At 46.6% G+C, this 18,179-nt stretch overlaps 1 protein-coding gene across 2 annotated transcripts in view; it reads left to right on the plus strand.

The window, feature by feature from the left end:
- The first annotated feature begins 5,548 nt into the window (after nucleotides 1-5,548).
- The window catches only part of Rnf8 (ring finger protein 8), a 23,426-nt gene continuing 10,795 nt past the window's right edge, over nucleotides 5,549-18,179 (plus strand). For both annotated transcript variants that reach the window (XM_033766426.1, XM_033766427.1), the window contains exons 1-3: nucleotides 5,549-5,704; nucleotides 12,495-13,235; nucleotides 15,183-15,242. In XM_033766426.1, coding sequence (XP_033622317.1) covers nucleotides 5,636-5,704; nucleotides 12,495-13,235; nucleotides 15,183-15,242 — 870 coding nt within the window. In that variant the 5' untranslated portion in view covers nucleotides 5,549-5,635. The remainder of the gene's footprint in view (nucleotides 5,705-12,494; nucleotides 13,236-15,182; nucleotides 15,243-18,179) is intronic.

The raw sequence follows: 18,179 nt of genomic DNA on the forward strand, positions 1-18,179 counted from the left end.
ACCCTGCGAGCCCAGCCCCGCGGGGAAACTGAGGCAGCGCCGCCCTGGCCGGCGCCGAGGGTCTGCAGCCCCTTGAGAGCGATGGCTCGTCTAGGGTCCTGGCCCTTGGCGTATGCGGACTTTGACGTCCAGACGCCCGGCCCTCTCCGGCGTCTAGAGGAGGGGCAGTGGCGCCTTGGGGTGCGATTCAGGGTGCTCCCCGGAGGCTGCCTGCCTGTGTGCTAAGGGAGCCACACGCAAATTTCAAGGAAAAAGTAGGACGAGCGAGGCCTGGTTCTCTGGCGGAGAGGGGGCGGCCAGAACCCTAGGGCTGGGGAGGGGGCAGCCGGTGACGGCGCAGCCGGTGACGGCGACGGCTGTCAGCCTGGCACGAGCTTGTGGCGCTGACCATTTGGGTTTTGGATTTGTACGAAAAGTTCACACGTTGCTGTAATGCTGAGTGGTTGTTACTGTGTTGCACGTGTTAAGAGTATTTTGATTTTTTTATGTATTTTTAGTTAGATTTTTCTTACCGTGCAGCCTTAACGTGGTGCCCCGTTTGAGTGGTTCGGTTGTTTGCTGTACTTGTGGGAGGGGCAAACAGTAACTTCTGCATTCCAAGAGTTGATAGCTTGAATGAGGAAAGAGCACTTATGCAGTGAACCAGTCAGGCCATCTGCGTTGCACTGAGTGATCAGGTGCTAAGATGTGAATTATTGAGTATTTAGAGCAGTGAGGGATTCGGGTCCAGCCATAAATGTTGCTAAGTTAGATTATACAAGGTTACTTATTTTCTTGTATAACGTACTTTAAGTAGTGTTACTTAATATATCTGCAGGTGTGTTACTACTCACACAATGCTTGTGGCCACTTAGTCAAGTATTACCTTACTCTTTTAGACTCCTTCCTATGCATTAACTTAATTCTCTTGAAAAACTGGGGAAAGGAGAGGCTGTTGAGAAATAATTAAAGCACCTGTAGCAAGGGCACAACTAGAAATGCTTTAAATTATTTGATAGATTTGTGTGAGACGCGTGTGTGGGAGGTGACGTAAAGACTGGCTCTGCCTCAGGACTTGTGCGGAGAAGCCTGCCGGGCCTGGCGGTCTGCAAGGTCAGACTTAGGCAGAAGGGGGCACAGTCTGCAGTGGGCCTGAAGAGTGGGACTCAAGAGCCAAGATGGTTCTTATTGTAATGATTCTCAAACCACAGCACTACTGGATTTGCACAAGGTGTTAGGAGGTGCGCTGATAGCATTTAATGATGGCGGCAATGCCAAGTCAGTTCCCTGTCTTTCCTGTTCCCTTCAAAGTCTCAGATTTTGCAGATAAAGTAAACCATAGTTTCTCTTATTTCATTGAAGGGAATACTGTAGTAACCTGTCTGAGTGGGTGTCTTTAAACTTCTTAAACATGGCCAGATAGTTTTGTATAAAGAACACATGAGTGGTACAAATTAGCTCGTTCCCACACCTTGCAAGTGTCTAGGCTTTTGGGGCAAAATCTTCTTGTCTTTGTTTTCTTCTCGTGTGTGTGTGTGTGTGTGTGTGTGTGTGTGTGTGTGTGTGTATAAAATTTGGGGCGTACTGGGGATCAAACTCAGGTCCTTGCGCTTGCTAGGCAGGTGGTGGAACTACTGAGCTAAATCCCCAGCTTGTGTTTGGTTTCCTTGAAGCTTTCTGCCCTAAGGGATTGGAAATAGGGAAAGGATGGTTCCAGGGTATTTACTGGCCATCTGGGAAATAGTAGGAGTTGTTCCAGGAGGATGGGTATAGCATTGGCTAAGATGAACAAGGACAAGATGGTCTTCTAGATGGATAACTTCCGTGCCTCAAAGGCTTGAAGAACTGTTGTAAATGGAAACAACTCCTTCTGTGTGGCTTGGTGTGAGTTGGCTATTCGGCTCCCATGGGAAATTAAGATTTTTGTTAAAAGTAGTGCCAAGAGTTCCAATAAGGAACACATTATACTCTTAAACTGTCGTGCATTCAAATGTCAGTAATATCAAGGTAAAAATCTAGGTCCAGACAGGGAAGAATGAAGAATAATGTTTTTTTCTTTTTCTTCATTCACAGTCCAGAGAGGCAATTTCGGAAAAGGCAGTCTAATACCTCCTCTGTGCTCTTATCCCTAATGGCAGTGTGGCTGTCTCCTCAAGAATTAAAGTGCAATATAGAATTCTCTACTTTGCTTTTAGAAGAAAAACTACCAAGCTAGTTGTGCAGTGTGTATAACCCCAGCACTTTGGAGCCTAACGTGGAATTGCCTTGAGTTGGAGGCCAGCCTGAGCTCCATATGAGTTCAGGGCTAGCCTGGACTATGTAATGAGACCCTGTCTCAACAGACAAAAACAAAACAAAACTCCCAAATTGGAGATTCTTACTGAATATGGATGACAGAATCCTTAACCCCATCCCTGTGCTGGGGATCTAACCCAGGGACTCACCTATGCTCTGCAAGAATTTCACTATTTAGCTTTATACCCTAAGCCATAAATATTACTTTTTTTTTCTTTTTTCTTTTCTTTTTTTTTTTTTGGTACCAGGGATTGAACTCAGGTCCTTGTGCTTGCGAAGCAGGAGGTGGCACCACTGAGCTAAATCCCTGGCCCAACATTCCATTTTTAAAGGTTGCATGTATTAATTTAGAGGAACTTCTGTAATTAATGGAATTTCTGATAACTGTCAAATCATTGAAAGACTAAAGACTCAAGAATTTTGGTGGAGATGGTTACTACATTTTAAAGGGAAACAAGTGGGACTGTAAGAGTTCCTGTTTTTCTCTATTTTCCAGTGGTAATTAATAATCCAGTTTCCAACTTTTAACAAAACACACAAAGAGAAAACCCAACATCCATCTAGAATCTGGAAGGACCTGGTGTCAAGATTCTTTTGTTCTTCCATTCATTCACAGATACTTTCTGAGCACTTTGCCAGGTACAGAAATACAGTGGTAAAAAAAGAGGGCCAGCTGGGCACAGTGGCACACACCTGTGATCCCAGCTCTCAGGAGGCTGAGGCAGGAGGATCACCATGAGTTGGAGGCCAGCCTGGACTCTACAGTGAGTTCAAGGTCAGCCTGAACTACTTAATGAAACCCTCAAAAAAAAAGCAAAGGAGAAGAAAAGAGGGAAAAAGTCCTTGCTTGTGAAGTTTATATTTTAGTAAGGTCAGAATAAGTAAAATAAGTGAGATAATTTTTGCCCTCCCTCCCTTCCCAGTGCTAGGAATTGAGCCAGAGGCTTTGCACATGCTTGGCGCTCTGCCCCTGAGCTACAATCCCAAGCCAAGCAAGATACATTTGGATTGTGATAAGGGTGCGCTGTAGTAACATGGAGAAATGGGGGCGGGAGGGGCAGCTTCCGGTCCGGGTGGTCAGTGTAGGCCTCTGAGGAGAGGAGCGTTTTAAGCAGAAGGAACAGATTGCTGGAACTTGAGTGGAGGAGGCTAAGGAACAAAAAGCTTGTGTGGCTGGAACAGCTTCTGTTGACAGAAGACTAAGGAGGTGGAGGGGTCAGGATATTCAGGGTCTTCTAGGCCACGGGAAGTTTGGATTGTTGGGAAGTTTTAAAGAAAGGGGGGAAATGATCTGATTCAGAGATTTTACATTGCTACTCCCGCTGCTGCACGAAGAAGAAGTATAGAGGGTCTAGAACAGGAGCGCAGATTGCAGGAGACCAGGAGGTTTGTCTGAGCTGTTGTCTGTAGTGATGGAGTAGGATTTAGGGTTAGTTCATGTATGAATCACAGCCAGTAGAGCTGCTGTGATGTAAACGTGGGATTGAGGGGCAGAAGATCTTAGGCCGCCTGGTTGGGTGGCCGTGTCAGGTACTGAGGTGAGAGAGCTGTGAGGAATGAATAGTCACAAAGAGACATGTAGTCTTGCAGGGACTGAAGACAGGCATGGTTCTGACACATTTTTAAAAGGAACAAAGGGCAGTTTTTAGAAAAAGTGCACAAACTTTAACGTTTCCAGCTAAGTTTGTGGTGTTAGTCACTGAAAATAATAAGCACAGACTTCTAGGACCCGGCCTCCAGAAGAATTTCATTTTTCCTTCCCAGGGTTATTGTGAACTTGACAGGTGTATTAGGAAAGTATGACAGATGTGAATTTGGGCTTCTTCAGCCTTTCCTAGAGGCTCCCATGGTGGCCCCGTGGTAAGAGGAAGGGAACAGACTCAGTGAAAAGACTTCTGGTTGACTTAGGATTGGTTAAAAGTATAACCAGGTTGTGGTAAAATGTTTAGAAGGCTTTTTTGAGAGCTTCACTCCTGGCTACTTCCCATTTAAATGTCCTTATCTGGGCCAGGGATTTAGCTTAGTGCCAATGCACCTGTCTCGCAAGTCCTGAGTTCGAACTCCTGTAATAAATATTCTTATCCATGTTTCGAGTCAACAACTGCCATATCAGTTTGATTAGGTACTAAAGCTTGAAGGAATATTGACTATGTCTGATTTTACAACAGATTAAAACTTCAGAAGAGTCTTGCAAGCTAGTGTGATAGGCTGAATTAACAAGATGAGATTTAATGGACACACTGTAAATGTAAGGTCCTGCGCTTGAATCCAGGCTTTTCCAACTGGTTAAGTATGGAATGGAAGACATAGGACCCAGTGGCAGTTCTCGGGGGAGGGAGGAGCCAGACTTATTAAAGCCTGAGGACACACAGGCAGTGCACGAGATATGCGGTGAGAACTCATGTAATTTATGTACGTTGCAGTGATCACAGCTAGAATTGGGCAGTGATAACTTGATTTTGACTGTGTCATAGACGTTAAGTTTATCTTCTTGATGTGGCATTCAAGACTAAATATAGGTAGGGCCAGGGAGTTAGCTCACCGGTGCCACCACCTGCCTTGCAAGCGCAAGGTCCTGGGTTCAATTCCCGGTACAAAAAAAAAAAAAAAAAGAATATAAACCAGGATTCCTTTCATAGACTTACTAAGATGATAGCCCATGCCCTAGGAGTTAGGTCAAAGTAACCAGCAACACAGCTAGGAAAAGAGAAGACTTGAAAAACGTTTTTCAGCTGTGGTGTGGAAGGGGGATTGGAGATTTTTTGGTGGTGCCAAGGGCAGAACCAGGGCCGACGAGTGGGAAAAAGATGCCAAATTGGAGCCATGGAAAAAATCCAAAGGTCTGCCTTACGTAAAGGCTGCAGTTCTTGGCAGCGTTTACAGTGAAAGAATCCCTCCCTCTCATCTAAAAAGGATGAGAGAGAAGAGACAGATGAGGCAGAAGTAGAAGGGACACTTAGAGCAGAGGAGGGGTCGGGCCGGGGCGACAGTGGGGGTGAGTGACCAGCGTGTGTCCTGTGCACGTCCGGATTCGCCAGAGCAGGCCGCCGCTCTGGGTCCTGACACGCACTGACGGTCCTAAGAGCTCCTCCATGGCTTTCAGGGTCCGGGCTTAGCTCCTTGCAGCTTCCTGTTGTCCCGTGGCAGCTGAAGAGGAGGTGGCAGACAGACCGTTTGGCTGCCGCAGGAGCCCGGTTTCGTCAGTTACGTCCCTCGTACACTGCCGACTGCTCAGACTGCTTGCGGAGGACCTTGCTTTCCCAGCACGCGACCGACTGACTCTCCATTGTGTCCTTTCTAGGTGTCCATAGGACGAGGAGTTGGCGTCACATACCAGCTGGTATCAAAAATATGCCCTCTGATGATTTCTCGAAACCACTGTGTTTTGAAGCAGAATCCTGAAGGCCAGTGGACAATTATGGACAACAAGGTATAGGAATTCACAAACATCTACTTTTATGGAAAAACATTTTTTTCAGTACCAGGAATCGAACTCAGGACCTTGCATTTGCAAGGCAGGTGTGGCTGGAATTTTCTTTTTTTTTTTTTTAATTACTTTTTTTTTTTTTTCACAAACCATTCATGGTATAAAATTGAAAAGTTTATTTTCTCCCCTTGCCACCCCGTTCTCTTCCTGGATGGAACCGTTCTGTGTGCTGGGAGGTTTGGCAGTGCCCAGAGAGTTTCTGGGGTGAGGTTTGTGACCTGGAGTGGAACATCTGGATTGGCCCCAAATCCAGACTCAGGGAGGGGATTGGCCTTCTCAAGGTGCAGGCCCAGGAGCCCTGACTGCCTGCCTGCACTTCGGGAGAACACCAGTGGCTCAGGTGGGGCGGAGAAAATGAGCTGAGCATGCCTCACTCTTCAGTCAGGAACCCCTCTGCCCTTTTTTCATTTTATTTTATTTTTTGGTGTTGGGATAGAACCCAGGGCCTTGAGCATGCGAGGCACGTACTCCACCACTGAGCTGCTTTTTTAAAACAGCCATTTTGTTTCCCATACTGATGTTCAGAGGAAGATCTCCTTTGAATAAAGGATTTTTCTGCTTTAAACCTATTTGAAAATCACTGGTCATGTGAAATTACTTAAGTGAAATAGGATATAAAGCCCAGCAATTACCTAATATGGAGATCTACAGCACCCAGGAATGTAGTGATAATGTTGACAGTGAGATGAGAGAAATTCTAACACAGTCAAGTTTCGGAAGTATGAAATGTCAGCTGGGTGTAGTGACACACACCTATAATCCCAAGTACTTGGGAGGCTGAGGTGGGAAGATCTGTAAGTTCAAGGCCAGCCAGAGAAGCTTCAAGACACGGTCTCAAAAACAGTGGAAAGGGCTTGGTGGTAGAGTGCCTCTGTGTTCAATCCCCAGTAAGACAGAAAAAGTACAAAATGTAAATTTCGTTAGACACCATTTTCTACTCTTCACTGCTCTGGTTGGAAGGGATTTAAAGATACCTGTTAGGAGGGAGAGTAGCCCACAGGCCTGCTCACAGCCTCATCTGTACGTATAAAACCTCTAGTTCTAAGCCATTGAGAAAGTGCCTTCCTGGTGTAGAATTCATTTGAATTAGCAGTGGGGCGAGGGTTAGTACAGATGCTGAGTGAATAGGCTCAGCCCTTCCTTTGAGACACCATAAGCAGGTTAGAATCTGCTGCGAAGGTTCTGCAGTCTAACCCCTTGAAGACACAGGTGCACCTGAGTCTTAGTGAAATAGACTGTTGCCCAAAGTCTTTGTGTAACTGCTGAGTGAGTGAAATGAATCTCTCTATTGGGCCCGGCTGTCAGAGACCAATACAGGACATGCAGTTTGCTGTACTGGTTTCACGTTTTTTTAAATAATGCAAATTTTAGATATAGCTATGAGGTTTTAAATCCTGTAGCAGTTTACTTGAAAACACCTCAGAAGCCTAACATGTGGCATGTGCCTGTAGTCCTAGTACTCAGGAGGCTGAAGCAGGAGGATTTCTTGAGCCCAGGAGGCCAGCCTGGGCCATGTATGAGACCCCTCATCTCAAAAAAAACAAAAACCAAAAAATCACACTGGGAAAAGGTGTTTCCTCTCAGAGCTGGCTGGGATTGCAGTGGGATTGCAGTGTTACGGGGGTGAGTTCCCCGCTGCTGCTTTCCCGGATCATTATGGGGTGCAGTCCACCTATGGGATAAACAGCTCCCTCTCCCCTCCCCCTCCCCTTCTTCCTCCCGTCCCCCTCCCCTGTGCCCTTTCTCCTCCTCTCCCCTCCTCTTTCTTTCTTTTTTTGAGATAGGCTCTTGCAGTGTAGCCTAGGCCGGCCTCAAGTTCGTGATCCTCCTGCTTCAGCGTCCCGAGTCCTGGGATCGCAGGTGTGTCCCACCACGTGCTGTTTGATAGCAGGTTTTGCTCAGTTGGGAAGTTACATCTGATCTTAGTGTTCCTGGAATGTCGCTGCAGGGATGCAGGCTGTTCTGGTGTTTGCTTTGAACCCTTTCTTCTCGGCTGTCATAACCATCATTGTAGCTCTTCTTAGGTCTCATGTAATGTACGTAGGTTCTGATTCTTCCAGATCTTTTCTGAAGTTGGTTTAAACTTCTTGGCTTTGATTTTATTTTGAGAGAACTGAGTTTTTGGAGAAGCTGTGGTGGTGTTTTAGCAGACTAATTCTTAAAAGTAAAACTCCCCTCTACTCCGTTACTTTTTTATTATTTTCAGCTTAACAGATGGTCCCTTTTCCTGGCCTGATGCCATGGCTACCCTCTTCTGCGGATGAATCTGAGCTGCAGGATGTGATTGCTGTGGTTGTGCTTGAAGTCATTTGTCAAATCTTTCAAGAGATAGATGTATTAAAAATTGAGAGTCGTGTTCTCTTTTCATGAAATGGTCACTTTCATTTGTTGAAGTGGCCAAAAAATGGATTTAAGTTCACTTAAGAATGGAAACAAACGCAGTTTTGGTTTAAAATTGGCTTAAAACACACACATGTCCACACGCAGACGCTTGGAGGACAGCGAACTCCGCACAAAACATGAAGATGGCTCTGGTTGCGCATGTGCAGGCTTCTGTCGGCTGCGAAGCTCTTCAGGTGTCCTGCCTCTCCTATTGGCATCAGCTCTTTCAGAAAGTCTGTCCTTCCAGAGTTGGAGTCTGAAATGCCTTCTTGGCTGAGCCCTGTCTTATTCGAGCTCTTCTGTTCTTCCCCTGAACTCCTGTTGCTATTCACTTGCTACCTGGTGATTCTCACCTTCCCACTCCAGATTCTGAGAATATGCTCTATATGAACAAATTTCGCTGCTCAGGATAGTTCAGCTTCAGGCCTTCCAGCATTTTGAGCATGGTCTGCAACGCTGTTTCCAGTTTTTACCTTTACCTGGCATACTTTTTATAAATACTGATGGAGTTGGGCTGGGGATCCAGCTCAGTGGTGCCACTGCCTGCCTCTCTTACACAAGGTCCCAGGTTCGATCCCTGGTACCAGAAAAAACAAAGCCAAAAAACTGATGGAAATACAATAAAGTCAAGAACTTCCAAATGCCTGTGATCCCAGCATTCAAGGAAGCTGAGGCAGAAGGGTCACAAACTCAAATCCTGCCTGGGCAACTTAATGAGACCCTACCTCAGAATAAAAAATAAAAATGAAAAGGGCCAGGGATGTGGCTCAGTGGTAGAATGTCCCTGAGTTCAACCCCTAGTACTTCAAACAAAACAAAGCAAAGCAAAACACAAAACATAAACTTCCATTCTTCAAAAGGCATCATGAAGAAAAAGTAAACTCAGAGTGGAAGATTTGCTGTATGTCTGTATAACTGATGAAGGGCCTGTACTCACATATGTATAGAACCCCAAGTCAAGTTTGTTTTTTTTTTTTTGAGACAGAGTCTTGCTATGTAGTTTAGCATGACCTTGAACTAACTGTAGCCCATACAGATCTCGAACTCACAACATCTTCCTGCTTCAGCCTCCCCAGTGCTGGGATTATAGGCATGTGCCACCACGCCTGGCCCAAATCCAGTTTTTTTAAAAAGATACAACCCAGTTCTCATTAGCAGCTTGTATGTGAATGTTGTAGTAGCTTTATTCATAATCACTAAAAATGGGAAGAAAAAAAACCAGCTAGGGAAAGGATAAATTCTGTTTTACCTGTACCTTCTGTGGAACTCAGCAGTAGAAAGCACTGATACATTGTGGCAGGGCCAGCCTGGATGGCCTGGGAAGGGGAAGCTGCTGACTGCTGGCTATAGCTGGACGCAGCCACACAGCTGTGTGTGCCAGTGCATAAATGTAACCTGAGGCGTCCTGACCTCTAGTCCCCAGGTCAGACCAGTTCCTGCAGTCAGAGGTGAGACTGTGCACACTTTCCCAGGTGGCTTACTGCTCCGTCACCACTGAGCCGCATCAGTAATCTAGAAGACTCCTCAGAAAACATTGCCTTTGGACTTTGGTGTCCCCTCTTCTTCAACAGCTGTTTTAAAATAAACGGACAGAGATTGAGTGTCAGGTGAAATAGTGAGAAGCCAGGAGATGGGATCATCCCACCCGTTTTGGCCATCGATGGCTGGGACTAGGCGGGTTTATCCATTCTCTGGCTGTCGCTTTGCTGTTTGTTGACTTTGTTCAAGCTGGTGATTATGAGAACCAACCTCGGGAAGGCTTTGAAAAGAGCAGATCTGTGTAACCATTCATGATGATTATTTAAACCCTTTCAATGCGGCCGTACCCTGGTCATACTGCCGTGATTTCTGTTGTTTTCTGCAGTCGCTTTGTAATAGACATAGAGCTGTGGCTCAGATTATACCACTAGGTGTCACCAAAACATGGTGAATGGCTAAACTTGGAGGGATGCAAAGATGAAATGTGCTGGGGAAAATTTTAGAGCTTATTTTGTAGACCAGAAGAACTCTCCAGGAGGTAGGTCAATGCTGAGGGTCTAGTGAGGGAAAACTGACTTACCTGAAAGTTTGCCCCAGTTTCTTAGGGATTGCTTAGTTTCTCTTGCCTGGGGCTTCTTCTGTGACCTTATTTATGTTACCTTATCTCTGCCTTTGATAGCTTTTTTCAGTTCTTACACATTGGTATTAGGTGACCTCTTGTGTCACATTACTTTGCCTGAGACCTTTTTCCTGTGTATAATCTAAAATTGACTGTTCTGTGCTAAAATTGTTCTCACGTAGACGGCTCTGGCTCCAACCCACCCTCTGTTACTTTCCCATGCCGTGTTTCAGTTAGTGAAACTGATCATCCCTATAGTTTGTCAGGCTGAACAGAAAGAATGGGAGAAGGTTGCCTCTCTGAGCCATGTTAGGCCCAAGTCAGGGCTGCAGTCTTTCTGTGTGAATACACGTCTTTCAAGTCAAATAATAAAAATAAAACAAACAAAAGCCTGATCCAAATCAGAGCTGAGATCAGTCGACCTCCCTTGTCCTCTGTGTGTCACCTGTGTTTGGCTTGACCAGGGATATCCAGCTGACTGTCCATCCATCCATCCATTTGTCTGTCACCTACCTATCTGTTGTGCCTTAAAGTAGGTAGCTATAGTTGTCAGTATAAACAGTGATTTTCTTTCCTCAGTGCTGGGGATCAACCCCAAGGCCTCACCCCATATGAGGCAAGCACTGAGCTACTCTCTACCTCCAAACCTAAGTCTTAGTCCCGAAGTGAGTTTCATCACTGGCCTGTCCTCTCTTGGTATGGGTTAAAATGCCCAGTATCTGTTAGCTCTAAGCCTGCACTTGTCCATTGTTAGACCTAGCGTCTCCATTTAGCACCCTTAGATACCCTGCTCCACGTGATATTTCTTTACATTTACAGGCTGTGCCTCATAATCCCACACTTACTTGTGCCCGTGTGTTGTCCTTTCTGCAGTCAGCTGCTAAGAGTTGTTTTCATATCTTCACATTTTGCACGTGATCTGTTTACCTTGCATCTTTGCAGAGCATAGAATTGAAATGAATCGGTTGAGCTCAGACTTGATAGAAGTGAACAGTTATAAATGCCATGTGCCAAGCACTGCTCAAAGTACATTACATATTATCTCATTAAATTCACCCAAAACATTATGAGCGAGATTACTATTGGTGCTGTGACTGGTCTGTAAAGAGATCTGCCCAAAGTCACACAGCTGTAAGCGACACATTCATCGTACATCAGTCACTGTGTTCCGTGTTGTAAGTACACTGCCGTTTCATTCTTTACAGGATCAGTGTAAGTCTTGCCGTCAAAACTGAGGCCTAGAGAGGTTAAACAAATCACTGAAGGGAAGACGTGCAGCTAGAAAGGTGTTCTGTTTGGGCCATGAGCTCCAGCTCTGAATAATGATTGGTGATGCCCCTGGACCTCTATTAGTATTAATTGGGTCAGGTGCCACCTACAGTTTGACCCCAGTACGTGGTGTTGGGTCTGTCTTTGTCTCTCTGTCTCTGTGACTTACGCATCCTGGGAAGTGCTTTGCTTGCTCACCGTAGTGAAGGGCCTCTTCAGAGATGTATCTGGGTGACTTTCCAGGCCAAGCCTTCCTCATGGGCTTCACCATTTCATGCCGCCTCCTTTGTTAACAGCAATTTTTCTAGCCTTGGGCCACTGCCTCCAGTTTAGGTCAATAGCAGCAATTCAGTTTCAGTTTCCTTTAATGCTATTGTATGAGTTTGAGTGATTCACCCACCAGTAACAGATGATTCTTGCCTGTTAGCAGGCATTCTCTGTGGAGGCATGGATGTAACATACAGGTAAAAAGCCGAATCCTTGTTGAAGAGTACTGTTTTTAAGGTTGGTGGTATGTGAATTTTTCTATTCTCAATGGTTTTCCTTCTGAAAAGGCAGGTGCTTTTGCAGCAGCAGGAGGGAAGTTCCATTAAGAGGAGGAAAATCAGCCAGGTATGGGGGCACACGCCTGTAATCTCAGCCCTCTGGGAGGCTGAGACAGGAGGATTTCAAATTCAGTCTCCGCCTGGGCAATTTATCCAGACCCATTCTCAAAAAAAAGCCGGAATGTAGCTCAGTGTGAAGGTCCTGAGTTCAAACCCCTAATTTTGGGGGTGGGGGAAACACAGAGGAGGAGAATTGTGCCAGCCAGCGTTTGTTTTTCTTGTTTGTTTTTTTGGGTTTTTTTGCTTTTTGTTCTTTGTACTGGGGATTGAACTCGGGACCTTGCGTTTGCGAGGCAGGCAGCGGAACCACTGAGCTAAATCCTCATCCCTAAGGAGGAAAACTGTGAAACAAACTTTGCCGTTCTTCCCCTTTTCCCAGAGTCTGAATGGTGTCTGGCTGAACCAAGAGCGTCTGGAGCCGTTGAAGTTTTACTTCATCCACAACGGAGACCACATCCAGCTTGGGGTGCCTCTGCAGAATAAGGAGCGTGCGGAGTATGAGTATGAAGTTACTGAGGAAGACTGGGAGAGGGTGTTCCCTTGTCTTGCCCAAAGGAGTAACCAGACGGTGGAAAGAAATAAGGGCTTGAGAACTAAAAGGAAAAGCAGCCTAGATGAAGTAGAGGGTCTTGGATGTGAAGGCCCCTCACATTTGGAACCCGGAGTAAGTGAAGGGTCTTGTGAAGCAGGCCAGCCAGCGAAGTTATGTGGGAGCAGTGAGGTGGCCGGGGAGCCCTCCGAATGTTTGGGTCCTGGGTTGACTTCGCTCAAGGCAAGCGAGAAGATGACAAGGGCTTGGGCCTGCCCTGGGCCCGCGAGGGTCACCGAGCTTTGTCCTAAGAAGAAGAAAGCCTCAAAGCCTTCAGCATCTCAGAGCAGCTTAGAGCTGTTTAAGGTGACCATGAACAAAATCGTGAAGCTGAAAAAACAGCTGCAAGAAAAGCAAGTCGCTGTTATGAATGTGAAAAAGCAAACCCAGAAGGGGAGCACAAAGAACATCGTGAAGATGGAGCAGGAGCTGCAGGAGCTGCAGTCCGAGCTGTGTGCAGAGCAGGCTCAGCAGCAGGCGAGAGTAGAGCAACTGGAGAGGACTTTCCAGGAAGAGGAGCAGCACCTCCAGGTACCGCCAGGAGTGAGCACAGCTGCCTCCCCTGGGTGGGGAGCACTTTGGAAACCTGTGGCCAGGGCTGTCTGTTTGGGGTCCAGGGGCCAAACTGGGACACCAAGATAGGCTAAGGTGACTAGAAGAGCCAGCAAGGGCGCCACCTGTATCAGGGCTCAGCGCCGAGGCACCCTGGACCCAGGCACATTCAGGAAGAAGTTGGATGAAGGGCAGGGTGCCACAGAACCACACCGCGTGCCTCTTAAGCTAGGGGCTGTCCTCACCCATCTCTGCTCTGTGGTCAGAGCCAAATCACTGTGCCCCAAAACACATGTACATCATCTAGTCACTGCCCTTGTACCTGACCTTTTGTTAGCTGCCTCAGTTAGCTCTGTATCTCGCCTAGCGGGGAGAGGCTAGCAGAGTAGAAAATGTCTTTTCAGTTTCTGTCTTAAACAGCCGGGATGCATAGGGACAGGTGTAACATTACTCTACTGTTGGGTTCAGAAATAAGCTACCTTCAGGAGGTAAAATGACAGCTCTCTTAATAGTGCCAAGCTCACACCAAATGTGTCCCTTCCCCGAGTCATTTGCCTACATGACAAGTTCTTGCATGAGCTTCATTCTGGAGCTGCTCCTGTCCCTGCTCAAAATGTCAGTTCCCCTAAGGCAGGAGCCAGACGTGGCTCCCACCCACTTGCTCAGGTGATGTTGAATGTCAAGAATTCCCCACTGTTGATTCAGGACTAAGAGGGGCCAATCACAAGGGAAGGGAATAAGCTTTTATCTTTTGCTTGAGTTGCTCAGGGCAAGGAACAGCCAAGGGTAGCTGTGGTTTATTTCTGAGCAGTGTATAAATTTCATTCTAATCTCTGCCGTCCACTTGAGCTGGCAGCGTTAGCAGAGGCTATGGGTTAAGTAGTCTTTCAAGGGTATACACTGGTTGCACATGTGCGCCTTTTTGCTTTCCTTAGCCTGCCTAGACTGGTTCTTGAAATTAATAGAGGGTGGTTTATGTCCATGTGTTTAGTGTACAACACCTTCACTGGAGCAGAACTGTCGGTAAGGACGATGTGTTCACGAGCAAGAGTAGTTGCTAATTGATATGTGTGGCTACTCTGTGCTGCAGGGCATAGCTGCTAACTCCTCTGCTGTAGCAAACTTAAATGAGAAAAGGACTGGTTTAGAGGGTCTCTGCTGGTCACGCACAAATTGCCGAGTGAAGAGTGTGTCTAGTTCTTTGTATTAGCTGCATCTGTCTGCCCTTGTAGCCCTAGAGATTTATCCTGCTCTTGCTGTTTGTTCAGAAACTCATCTAATCCTTGGTTTTTCTTTTTCTTTTTTTTTTGGGGGGGTTGCCTATTTTGCCCGACACTAAGGAGTTTTGCTGGATATAAAACTACTCAGATGGTTTTTACCATTACATGTTTTATCTGTTGAGACGAGATGTATTGTGCACATCTGGGTGGGTGGGTAATTCTTACGGAAGCAAGAGCCCAGAGGTTCTTGTGGAAGGTGCTGGGCATAGGTTGGTGATGATACGGGAGGGTCCCCCGTGGGAAATACAGCAGAGTGCTTTATAGGCTGAACACAGTACTGCCTCAGAATGCAGACAGGGTGGCCAGAACTGATGGGGGGACGTGGAGGACTCGTGAGTGCCAGCGTGGAAGATCAGATCTGAATGTGGTGGTGGGCTGTTTGGGGGCTCAGGAGTTCTCTGTTTATGTCCCCTTGGGTGTCGTAGCATTAGTGGAGAAGGAGGCTTGGACTGTCAGCACGCGGTTTTTCCCAGAACTGATGGCCCTGAGTCACCTCCAGGAGCGTGAGGGGAAATCTGAGATTTACCACCTGTTACCTGTTGCCTGTTGTCTCCCGATGGTCACAGTAGCTAGTTTGCTCTGCTCATTGCTGCATTTTATCCCTTTTCCCTGAAAGTAAACCTTCTATCTTGTTTTGGTTTTACAGGGTTTGGAGAAAGAGCAAGTAGAGGCCCTGAAGCAACAGCTGGCCCAGGCCCTGCAGGAGGTAACTGGGAGACTATGGTTGTTTGCAGGTGGGAAGCAGCCGGGCTTCACACAGCTCCTCACTGCCTCTGCTCCGTAGCCCACACCTCTGCAGCATCCCCAGTCTCACACAGAGCAGGTGGCAGCTGCTCGCACCATCAGGCTGGAGATTTGGAGCCTCACGGATGTGCCAGATCTCAGCGTGAGAACTTACGTCTTCATCATCTGAGTAGAGTTTGCTCTGGTGATGATGGAACACAGCCTGTAGCCATTAGGGGGGATCTCTGAGGAAGCAGCTGTGCTTCCAGGAGTTGAGGGCGATAGAGGGGAGTGTGAGCTGTGGCTGGGCCAGCAGGGCCTGTGAGGGCCTCTGAGCCTCACCATCCCTGAGCTGTGGCTGTCCGGGAACCACTGAGAGCTCCAGTTGGCATTTCCGGTCAGATGGGGAGGGTGCTGCAGCCAGCAGAGCAGATCCATTTCACACAGCAGTGAGGCCCCGGGAATGAAATTCTCCCGAAAGACTTCCTGTAATTTATTTCATTTAACTTTTGTTTGATGATTTGTCCTGGCTTGGCCCGGCCTGTTCTTCCCTCCCTTCCCCTTCTGTTTTCCTTCCTTTTTAAAATTTGTAGTACTGGGGGTTGATTCCAGGGTTACTGCACTGAACTATGGCCCCGGACCTTTTTTAATTTTTTTCTTTTGAGACGGGGTCTCATTAAGTCACTCAGGCTAGACTTGAATTTTTAATCCTGCATCAGCCTCCCAGAGTGCTGGGATTACAGGAGTGTGCCATCTCGTTCAGCTTCTAGAATATTTGATTGTTTTTTATGTGCTCTTCTGTCCTTTCTGTGTTATGATTAACAGTTTGATACAAGTTTACTCGGGAAGTCAGTGGGATGGCTCAGATCTCTTGGAGCAAAGTAAACAAGTTGCGTTAGATGCATTCAGACAAGGTTGGCTGGGGTGGTTCACAGCCTGTGACCTCATCTGCTCAGGAGCAGGAGCAGGAGGGTCACAGGTTCAGGGCCAGCCTGGGCAACACAGTGAGACCCTGTCACAAAATTAGATGTTGAAGAGGGCCGGGGATTTACCTCAGTGGGGCTGTGCCTGCCTCGCAAGCTCAAGGTCCGGAGTTTGATCCCCGGTACCAAACATAAATAAATGAACATGAAAAGGCTGACGATGCAGCTCACTGGTAGGCGTCTCTCTGGCTTCAGTCCCCAGCATCACAGTGAACGAGTGAATGAATGCGGGGCCGGGGTTGCCCAGCGTGTGCGTGGCCCTAGGTGCAGCCCTCAGTACGGCAAGAAAAGTGGGGTGGGATGTGTTCGGGGGAATTCACCTTTATATTCACTCATTGCATGCCTGTCTCAATTTACGGTACTAACAGTTACATGCTAACTGTGGCAGGGAGCTTATTTTGATCTCAGCGACTTTGGAATGAATTAAATGATAATTCAGTCATTTTAGAATTTTATTTTCTGAATTTGTTTATTTTATAGGGAAGGAAAGTAAGCATAGTTCCCACTTGGAGCTTTTTAAAATTACTATTTTGATATTAATTGAGTGGAAGAGAGTGATGTTTGGTACCTTGGAAGTCCCTGAAAGATCACTGAGTTTCCGGCACCACAGTACCTCCTCCTGTCCTGAGACAGGAAGACGCACTATCATTTAGCATGGGGATTTTGGCCACCCATACACTACCCTAAAATAAGATGCTTTTAGGCCTTGTTTCTGTGCCATGATGCCTACGGGACACTCTAAACTGAAGCAAGTGGGATTTTGATTGTTTGGTTTGGTTTTTGCAGTACTGGAGATTGAAACTGGGGGTGCTCTACCACTGAGCTACATCCCCAGCTACTTTCATTTGTTATTTTGAGACACTAAATTGCCCATGCTGGCTTTGAACTCACGATCCTCCTGCTTCAACCTCCTGAGTAGCAGGGATTATAGACGTGAACCACTGCACCTGGCTGCGTTGGTAGTTTTTTGTTGTACCATGCTGGTCCCTCCGAAGTTCCCTGTACTCAGCTGATACAACAGCTGTACTTACATAGAACTTTAAGAACATTTCTGAATACTTTTCATGTCTGTACTACCCATTCTAAGGTTGGGGGGCACTTGTTTTTTCATTTTATAAGCAAAGTTAAGTCACACACATCTAGTGAATGGATAGGGTGAAGACCCAGGCCTTTTGACATAACTACACATTTTAAATTTTGCTTCTTGAGTAATGACTTCAGAAAAATTTACCTTTATTCTGTCTTCTCTTAAAAAGGATTTGAGGTAAGATTTTAAGTATAAGCTATACTTGCTATGCTTAGGCATGGAGGAACTCATACAGTGTGTTTTCCTTTGTTGTTGTTGCAATATTAGGGAATGAACCCAGGGCTTTCCAACTGAGCTGCATCCCCAGGTCTTTTTGTTCTTTATTTTGAGACAGGATCTCACTAAATTGCTAAGTCACCCAGGTTGAGCTTGAACTTTGATGCTCCTGTCCCAGCCTCCTGTGCTAGGATTATGGTGTGCAGCATGCCCGGTTTGTTTTCTTTTTCTGTTGTCTTGTTTTGTGAGGCTGGGAGAGTTTTGGTTATGACTTGTGAGCTCCCTGCCACTGAGCTGTACCAGCCTGTAACTGTGTCTCATAGATGGCCTCTTGGCGTTCCGTGCAGGCTGATAGCCACAATCAGTGACCTGTTAGCTCCTGGACTTGCCAGCCTACAGAGGTCACTGGCAGGGTCCAGGCCGTGCTGCCATAATTGCATGTAGTGGCGTGTTAGAGTGAGTAGGTTAAAGATGTCCAGTTCTCTTGAATCCCGTTTCCTTTGCTTAAAAGTAAATGAGAGTAGTCTTGTGGTTACTAGTTTTTAAGCACTGCTTCCCAGAGTCACTTAGGTGGCTGGTGTGTGTGTGTGTGTGTGTGTGTGTGTGTGTGTGTGTGTGTGTGTGTGTGTGTGTA

The sequence above is a fragment of the Fukomys damarensis genome, unplaced genomic scaffold, assembly GCF_012274545.1.
Source record: "Fukomys damarensis isolate Sample0158 unplaced genomic scaffold, DMR_v1.0_HiC HiC_scaffold_20, whole genome shotgun sequence".
Classification (NCBI taxonomy): domain Eukaryota; kingdom Metazoa; phylum Chordata; class Mammalia; order Rodentia; family Bathyergidae; genus Fukomys; species Fukomys damarensis.